Source organism: Beta vulgaris, chromosome 7, assembly GCF_026745355.1.
Source record: "Beta vulgaris subsp. vulgaris cultivar EL10 chromosome 7, EL10.2, whole genome shotgun sequence".
Lineage (NCBI taxonomy): Eukaryota > Viridiplantae > Streptophyta > Magnoliopsida > Caryophyllales > Amaranthaceae > Beta > Beta vulgaris.
The window spans coordinates 24,091,808-24,101,934 of NC_079208.1; the positions used below are offsets into that span (position 1 = coordinate 24,091,808).

The following is a 10,127-nucleotide window of genomic DNA, read 5'->3' on the forward strand; positions in this document are numbered from 1 at the left end:
TTCAGTGACAACTTCATTCCTTTCCAGCTCAACCTAATCATCCTTAGGCATCGCTGGACCATCGTACTGCATTCTACTCCTAAAGAGAGATGGCATTGGTAGTATCTATTGGTTGCATTGGTTGTAAAGGTAATAATGCAGATAGCCTACTAGTTTAAGAACTACCCAACTGAGCTAGCTGAGTCTCCAACATCTTATTATGTGTACCCGGATTTTTCAATCGAGCTTTTGTATCTGCTTGAAAAGCATTTAAACCATTATGCATCTTAAATATCATGTTTTCAAGTCTGTCATGGTTGGGTTAGTAGTAGGAATAGGTTGTTGTGGAGCTTAATTTCTCTAAAAGTCAGGAGGAGCTTGTTGTTGAGGTTGATATTGTACGTTGAACTTGATTTGGAGGCACATATGGTTGCTGAGGTTGAGGATTCAACATATTGGTTCTCCTATATGAGAGTTTTGGATGATTTCTCAACCCTAGGTTATAAGTGTTACAATAGGGATTGAACTGACTCCTCGGTTTTGACTGAAAAGCATTAACTGCCTCATAGTTACCCCAATATTAGAAGCTAGGAGAGCAGGGCACTCTTGAGAGTCGTGCCCAGGTGTCCCACAAGACTCACAATTTAGAGCATTGTAACTAGAAGCACTAGCCATCGCATTAACACTCATGTTGGAGGAGGAATCATTACCTAGCTTCACAATATCAATCTTCTGGTTTAGAGCAGCTAGTTGCTCGGATAATAAAGAATAGGCCTCAACATCATGTTTGCCTCCTTTTTTCATAGAAGAACAAATAGTATACGCTTGATTAGAGACGAGTTTCTCCAGAAGTTCATAACTTTCTTCTATAGCATTATCCATGAAGAATCGAGGCTCCATCAATTACTCGCCTTGTTTCTGCATCAACTTTAGTCTAGAAAATCTGACACAAATACGACTGGTCTAAACCATGACGAGGACAAAGGCGATGTAGATACTTGAATCTTTCCCAAGCTTCATATAATTACTCGCTAGGATCTTGGATGAAAGACACTATCACATGATGCATATCTGCAGTCTTTTGATAAGGATACCACTTGATGCGAAACATCTTTGATTGTTCTACCCAAGTGGTGATGGTAGAAGGCAACTTATTATACCAAAACAAAGCTTTATCTCACTGAAAAAAGCCAAACAAGATAAGTTTCATCTCATCAGTAGTAACACCAGCTTGATTCTAAGTAGCACAACATTGTAAAAATTGATGCAGGTGCTGATTTGGGTCTTTAGAAGGTAATCCATCAAACTCGTTATTCTGAACCTAATTCAAAACATGAGACTTGATTTGAAAATTCGTAGCAGCGATAATATGCATCCGTAACACATTATCAGGAGATGGTTATGCATAATCCATGAAGGTTAGTGTAAAATTCTCACCCATTTTATGAGAAATAGGTATGACGGGGAACTCCTATTATGATGAGGATGGTGGAGAAGATGTCTTTTGGGAAAGTGTCCCTGCAGACAACTTTGCTTGCTTAGTTTGCTGTCTGAGTCTACGAGCGGTCTTTTCACTATCCAGATCAAATTGAATGAGATTTGGGGATTTTTAATTCCTGCTCATACACCAAAAACATTAAAACAAATGTGAGATGCTCCAAAGGACATGTGTTCTTCAAAGTAAGTTAGTGTAATAATATTATTCAGATATAATAAAAATAAACTGTTGAACTCTAATAACTTAAAGTTATTAAAAATAAACCATTACTTTCCCGACAATGGCACCAAATTTTGACAAGTTAATTAAAGTCGTATCACCTTATCAAAAATAACATAAGGTCCACTAACTAGTAGTTTGGGAAGTCATAATCAAATCCACAAGGAGATATCTATACTATTATATTTGAACTCTAATACTATACTGAATAAATCATACGAAAAGAGTTATTTTGCTGAACTCAACAAATAACAATATTAAATATCAAGGAATGAATCAGTTAATAAAGAACTAGGATTATGGATCACTATGCATACAATTTAGGAAATCAGTGATGAATGACAACTACCTAATAAGTCACTTTATCTAGGGCAAATGTAATTTCTCTTGAACATTACCTCACTCAAAGATCACCTAGCCGCTCTCGCATAGTCAAGGAACAATCTGCCTAATAATTGAAAGCCTATATGGTATCTATCCTCTCGAAGCAGATTCAGTATTGCTATAGTATAAATATATCATGCCTACTTTATAAATCTAGCATGAACGATTCAACTACTAAAACAATTGAAATAGAAGGCAATTAGACTAATCCGTCAATAATCCCTCATTGCATACATAGATCCCCACAATCCTAGAAATAAGACTACTCACTCATGTTTATGAAAACAATAACAAAATTAATATAATAATTCATATTTGGAATGTTGACAAATAATTAAGAGATGAATCTAATCAATAATATAGAAAGTAATAAAGAAGTTTAAAAAATTGAAAAACTATATTGAACTTGCGAATAATCCAAAGATTTGATCTTGAATCCATAGAGAAAAGCAATAAATTAAGCTTAGTAAATTACTCTAGAGAGAACTATGAAAGCAAAAGTAAAACAAAAGGTGAATAGTAATATTCTGATTTTCCTATTTATACTAAGGGCCTGTTCTCCCCAGCTTATTTTCAGTTCAGTTCAGCTCAGTTCAATTCAGTTCAGTTCAGATCAGTTCAGTTCAGATCAGTTCATTTCAGTTCAGATCAGTTCAGTTCAGTTCAACTCAGCTCTTGACAATACTTTTACCCTCACTTATCACTATTCATTTCAGTTCAGTTCAATTCAATTCAGTTCAGTTCAGTTCATTTCAGTTCAGTTCAGTTCAGTTCAGTTCAGTTCAGGTCAATTCAGTTCAGTTCAGCTGTTTTATGTCGAAGAGAACAAGCCCAAAACCCAAAACATATAGGAAAAGTAATACAAAATAGTCCAAAAAATATTAAAATAAGGGTCTGTTCTCCCCAGCTTATTTTTAGTTCAGTTCAGTTCAATTCAGTTCAGTTCAGTTCAGTTCAGATCAGTTCAGTTCAGACCAGTCCAGTTCAGTTCAGTTCAGTTTAGCTCTTGACAATACTTTTACTCTCACATATCACTATTCATTTCAGTTCAGTTCAGTTCAATTCAGTTCAATTCAGTTCAGTTCAGTTTAGTTCAGATCAGTTCAGTTCAGTTCAGCTGTTTTATGCCGAAGAGAACATGCCCTAAGTGTGTGTCGCGTCAAAATGAGCAATCGGACCGCTCAAACTTCAGAATCAACGTACGTTGCCCGATGTAATTTGGGCGACCCATCCGATTGGGCTTCAACATTGAACTACGAATGGGCGAAGGAGGCCTATGATCGGGCCCGCAACAAAACTTCCTACTGTCACTTGTGGGCGCCTAGTGTGATCGGACCTAAGCGCTTTTCTTCGCCCTTGGCTTCAAGTGCTAATTCTCCAACTCTTCTTTTGGTCAAGGGTCCTTGAAAATTGTCCTCGGGGGCTTAGAACTTAGTATAAAACCTCTTTAATCCAGTGTAGTAATCAGAAAATAGTAGAAAATAGGAAAATAATTTCCCAAAACCTGCAATTCGAGACAAACCAGAAAATCACAACTAGTTGGAGAAAGTTAGCATAAAATGGCTCCTAAGAGCACCATTGACATCCTTTTTCGCTTATAAGTAGGGGAAATAACATCAGTATCCAAAAGATAAAATCTGGTTTTTTATAAGTTAAAAGATATTTATCCAAATGCAATTAATTTTCAGTAATTGGGTTTTTCGAACATAGATCGTAAAAATACCATTAATTATTATGAATAATTAATTAGGCTTTTAAAATTGGGATTGAAATATAACAATTTTGGTTATCTTGTTAAATTATTCCTTCTTTTGGATCCGACCAATTACAACGACAAATGTCTTATCATTGGTACTAAATAAGAAGACACGATTGTGTGTCTACAAAACCCTACTTATAAGAAGCAATATTTAGTCAAAATTCATAACTTCTAAAAGCTTGACTCTTCATTTTATGGACGTTAGGAAGGATGACGCTATCTAATAAAATAATTTTCAAATCTAATTCTTTAAAACTACATTTCCTCTCTTACCTAGATTCTCAAACATTAGCATGATTTTAATTTTTTTTTCAAAGTATTTCCCCAAATTTCTAAATTTTAATGCACATTTCCTCTCTTTGATTTTTATTAGATACTGCTACTCCATAGTCCACCCTCCACAATATTAGTCGGCGGATGTCTATTCCCTACGCTTGAATCACGACATAAAGCAATGAACAAATAACTCCAAAACAAGTCTTTATACATGATTCCATAACCTTCCTCCACCTGCTTTTTCCCCCTCTTTCCCCCATTTTTCCAATACCTTATCTTATTATATTTTCTGGCATCGCGTTGGCTTTCTTTGACAACACACATCAAACAATACAATTCTGAATAAAAATCTTTCTGACATCTTCATAAACCCCAACATTTTAGCACATCCATAATCGAATAAAATCAAACCAAATCCAGAAAAATACAAAATTACAAAATCATGCCAGAATTGTCTCGCACAAATTGTCACTCAAATCCTCAAAATAACCAGCACAATATTACCACCCAGAAACGTCTCTGTGATTTCTGCAACGAATCAATAGCACTTCTGTACTGCAGAGCTGATTCTGCAAAGCTGTGTTTATCCTGTGATCGTGAAGTTCACTCTACAAACCAACTGTTTACCAAACACACCCGTTTTCAGCTCTGTGATGTCTGTCATGCTTCTTCAGCACTAATCCTTTGCGTAACAGAGCATTCTGTGCTATGCCACAATTGTGATTACGAAGTCCATAGCCTTCCCAGGAACTCTGACAACCATGACAGAAGGCCCCTGGAAGGCTTTACTGGGTGCCCCTCGGTTTCCGAGATTTCGGCCACTCTTGGGTTGGAGGATATTGATGCAAAGTGTACGATTGTTGATGACGATCAGAGTGAGAATAATAAGAGTTTTTGTGGGGGTTTGTTTAGTGGGTTGGACCAGGAAAATGATGAGTTTACTGATTTGTTTTGGGATGCTCCTACTATGGTTAGTCTTGATGAGCTCATTGTTTCTACTGATAAACAGCATAATTTTCAAGCTATGGTGGTGCCTCCTTTGCCTAAGGTTAGTCTTCTCTTTCTGTGTTTTTTTATGACTTTCATTTCTCTTTGTTTTGTTCAATGTATGGTGCATTTATGAACTTTATACTTGCATATGTAATTAATTAATCAACTTTTGGTTCTTTTTTTTTGGATTTGATTGATATTTCGGGGGGCTAGAGTTAGCAAGTTGACTTTGCATTAGCAACCCTTTTTTTGTTGTTGTTTACGACTACAACTGCTGCTGCTGTATTTCCACAATTTTTTTTAATGTTGGTACCATCTTTTAGGGAAATAGCTTATAGCTGTAAGGCTGCTTGTAACTTGACTAAACCCAAGTACCCAACTGCTTGGTAGGGTTTGTTTTTTATTGTCGGCAAATGAAGGAGAACTTCTAATGTATCACGGTGGCTTGTAAACATGTCATTGTGCAGAGTCCCATGAATTCTAGTCATTTTTGTTGATAATTGTTAAAGAAGTTGGTACCATCTTTTAGTACCGTTATCATGATCCTTACCAATTTAATACTTTTAGTTAGGTGCGACTTTTATTACCAATATATTGGCACAATGACCAAGAAACTCTTGTGAGAATCCAAATTGGATTGGGAGGGTAATATGTTCAGTGTTCCTGTATTTATCACTTGGATAAGCAAATAGTGCACATCATAATGATATTTATGTTGTTTTTAGGGAAAGAAAAGAGAGATGGACTTTCCAAGACACTCCCTAGTTTTTGTGACAATCCCCAATATACCCAGAAATTTCCCAATTTATAACGGTAATAACAACAGATACATGAATACTAACTCCGTAAATTGCTTAGCCAGATTGTATTAGTCATTATAAAGCTCTTGACTTGATTGAGAAATTCTATTTTATCTATCAGGACAGGAACTTATCTTGTGGGCAGCACAAACATGAGATGTTTCATCAGCTCCTTGAACTAGCAAAGTCTGAGCCTGGTATAGAACAAGATGCAAAACCGCAAGCTAGGCACCACATTGTGGGTGATGTAGATGAGAAAGACTCCACGCTACAGCTTAATGATGAGGAACACCCCACATTTCAAGTGAATGAGGTATAAGCTGCTTTTTTGTATTGTCTCTTCCTAGTAGTTTCTGTTGCTAATTAATCATGCGCTGTAAGGCACTTGAGCTATGAAGTTTATCATAGTATCTTGGGACTGGGAACGCAGATCATATTAGTCAGTGTTCGATTTTAGATGCTAGATGCAGTAGCACGAATTTCTATGCTACATCTTTATATTCGTTAACATTCATACTAGTTAACACAGCTAAAGATGCTCAGACCCCTGCTGATTGCTGTAACTGCGGAGATGATTCCAATTGAGCTCGATGCGGCAAGCAATGTCCATCTGCTACTTCAGATACCAAATAAGCATTTATAGTTTAATGAGAAATTTAAATTTTATACATTTTATTCCAAAGCTGAAAATTAGTAAATTCTTGGTTCAATTGCAAATCTCTTCATATGATTCACTATTTCTGGACTCCAAGAAATGTAATCAAGTATCAATACCTTTTCTTCTTGTTTGGTTTAACCCATCGTCAATTCATTACCAATACTTGATGGTAATGGATTCCCCTAATATGTAGCCTTTCATTCCCCTCTGATAACAAAATCCATTACTTGAAGGTAATGGTTACCATTAATTTCAATTCGTTGGCTTGAACCAAACATTCAATATAGATAACCATTTTTATTGACATTCCCCTTCCCTATTTGTATCAATTCTCTTTGCATTCCATATGTTGAACCAAACGACCTCTAAACCCTTCAAAAACTGATAATCTGATGAGACATTTTTTTAGTCTCTCTATATCCCATTTACACGAGGCAAACGTAACATATAACATCTAAATAATAATGTCTCATTGTAAATGGAAAATCCTTGTCATTGTTTAGTTGTGGTCAAAGATTCCCCTAATTTCGGTTTATGCATGGGCATGTTTCACATGCTAGTCATGAGGATAAAAGTGGAGAACTTTTACTAATCTATCATAGAGGATACGAATTTCAAATACTTTGAAATGCTTATTATATAATACTTCTCTATTTCTAAATTTGCAGCACTTTAACTTTCACGTGTGACAATGCGTTGTTGATTAGAATCTCTAATTTTGTATTAAAAAAATTTGTAAAAAGTTAATATATAAAGATATTCATTTTCTATTTTTATGTAATAGTAAAAAAAAAAACGGTTCAAATTGGAGCATGTATATAGAGCAAGAAGACAAAGTTTTTTATTTTTTTTGGTAGCTCTTGATGCAAGAACTTTTCTTTTCTATACTCACTATGCTATGTCTCATTGAACGTTGGATCATAATTCCCATGTTAAGGATAATTTATTATTTACCATTGGGCATATGATTGTGTGAATGCTATGTGAATCTATTATGGTGTTGCTTTTCATGAACTTGCAATAATTGATGGGGAAATAAGGTCTTAAACTAGGCATCCGCATCAATCCTGTTTCCAGAACATCGTATCTACGAGTCTCAATTGGGTAAGGGTGCATAAATATATTTCGATCCTGCAATATCTTGCTTATGGTAGGAGCAATTCTTCGCCACTGTTGTTTCTTTGACATGAGATGAGATGAGATAACTTACTATGAACATCTATCTGGATTCTTGCGCTCGAGTCATGTGTTAGAGCTGGCAAGTTCTGTATTATTCCACATTATGTGAAATTTCAAACATAATAGAACAAACTAAAGAGGGGAATAATGTGAGGTACCACATCTCCAAACTGGATTGAAATATGAGACTCTGTTATGAATTTATTTGTTCTTTCAAGTACTTTATTCAACCTGATCTTGTATTATATAAGCGTCCGTTTGAGATTCTCTGATGAAAAATGTCCTGTTATGAGGTCTAAAGAAGAATAATATCAACAAAATATCCCCCAGTGATTTCCTGTTATCAGTGATGTATTTAAGTAAAAATCATTATAGACTAAACTAATCAATAGTTAAAGGAAGCAAGGTCACACTTATTTTTATCTAAATATAGCACCTTGTCGATTACATTTTGATTAAAAATATATGATTTTGCAAATGTGATAAATAATCATCTAGTTCTCTTCTCGTCCAGGCGAGTCCATATATTTGGTGTAATGACACCGGTGAGGATGGAAACGAGGTGTTTCTCTCTATTGAAGATAGTGTGTTAAATTCTGCTGGTACACATTCAGGCATGTGTAGCAGTGCACATCTTACCACAGATGGATGGAATTCACAGTATCCCGTCAGAAATGAATCATTGGGGCTTCCTCCAAATGTCTCTACACGTGAAATTAATAGTGCAGATAGGGATTCTGCAATATCCCGGTACAAAGAAAAGAAGAGGACTAGGAGGTAACATCTTCAGTCTCGCATTTTTATTATGTTTTATTCATGGAGTCATATTTATGAAGGAATTGGATGGCCATAGCATTTGAATGATACCTTAACTGTGTTTCAATTCCTAATTTGCTTAGCTTGTATATGAACTAAATCGTGGGTACATGTATTTCGGCAAGAGATGTTTTTGGATGAAAAAATAGAAACATAGATTCACTTTGATACTACAGCTTAAACCAGAAGCTTGTCTAATCTAGATTGAATCGTTTAGTTGTGCTTTCAGATGATAGAATCTAGAGTGACGCAACAAAACGATATGTGCTAGCTCCATAACTTTTAACTAAATTTTTTTCGATGATTAATTGGGACATGGAAAAGTCGTACAAGTTATAGTGGAATGACATTTTATATGAAATGCAACTAACAGGTTTGAGAAGCATATCCGATATGAATCAAGGAAGCTTCAAGCAGATAACAGGAGAAGAATCAAAGGTCGCTTTGCTAAGGTAGATAATCAAAAGAAAAAGGCATGACAAGTGTCGTGTGTGTGTGTGAAAGCAGCTCCAGGGCAAAGTACCTCGAGTCATTTTGCTTAAGAGTACTAATTGTTGCGCAAAGCTGCGCTAGCCTGTAAATGTTCATGAATCATGAGTTAGAGGTCGTAAACTAATATAAGACGCTGCATAGTCTTGTATGTTTTTTTTTTTTTTAGTCGATCATTTGCTAAGTTGAAGGTATGTTAAAACTTGGTTTGCATTGTGAAACTTGTTATTTTCAGCTGTCCCTCCCCTTATATTTGGTGCGATAAAAATAAATAAATGAGAAATGGATAAGATTCGAACGCTTTATCTCTACATTGTCCTTATGTGTTTGCACAATCTAGTTCATGTTAATTCAGGCCGGCCCTGTACCGGTCCAAAATGGGATTCAGAACAGGGCTTCACATTCTAAGGGGTCCCAAATTTTGAAAAAAAGAATTCAGTACTTATTCTCCGAAATCAAGCTCTTTCTCTGTCTCTCCTTTACAAGCTACTAAAAATCAATACTACTTCTATGAAATACTTTTATGAAGCTACTAAAAATGACATTACCAATTTCGATAAAAATAGAAATATCATTGTTTTAATAGAGAGGAGTGCAAGAGAAAATGCACTTAATCCGGCAAACACCGCTCCGCCGATAACGAAAACTTGAATATTGAATCTGGTGTTCTGTTTGATGGAATTGAATCTGATTTCTTTTCTCATGGTTTTTCCTGGTGTAAGCTCTTCATTCTTCTTTATTTTGTTGAGTTTAAGTTATTTTTGTTCGATAATGTATCTTGGTTGTTCTTCCTTGTTTTGCCTTTTAGTTTTTTCCAGGTTCTCTTTGTTTTCTTTCAACTTGGGCGCTTTGTTGCACTCATATTACACTAAAAAAACGAAATTTTAATAAGAAGTAGTTATTGTGCATAGTCTCATTTGGGTGCTTTGTCGATGTAATTCTAATGTAGTTCTAAAAACTGTAATCTTAGACCTTTTAAAAGTGGGAGATGCAAACACTATTCATTTCAATAGTGTTATCAGTGACAAAAGGGTGAAATTTACTATTCATTTCATTATCATGTGCTGCTCACATGTTCTC

The 10,127-nt window shown here is 35.4% G+C and overlaps 1 protein-coding gene across 1 annotated transcript; it reads left to right on the top strand.

The window, feature by feature from the left end:
* Window positions 1–4,294: 4,294 nt before the first annotated feature.
* On the top strand, window positions 4,295–9,358 carry LOC104908945 (zinc finger protein CONSTANS-LIKE 13). Its single transcript, XM_010698113.4, has 4 exons — window positions 4,295–5,163; window positions 6,027–6,218; window positions 8,257–8,519; window positions 8,932–9,358. Exons 1-4 carry the CDS (start codon window positions 4,558–4,560, stop codon window positions 9,035–9,037), a joined length of 1,167 nt encoding a protein of 388 aa, XP_010696415.2. The 5' UTR covers window positions 4,295–4,557; the 3' UTR covers window positions 9,038–9,358.
* The last annotated feature ends 769 nt before the right edge of the window (window positions 9,359–10,127 follow it).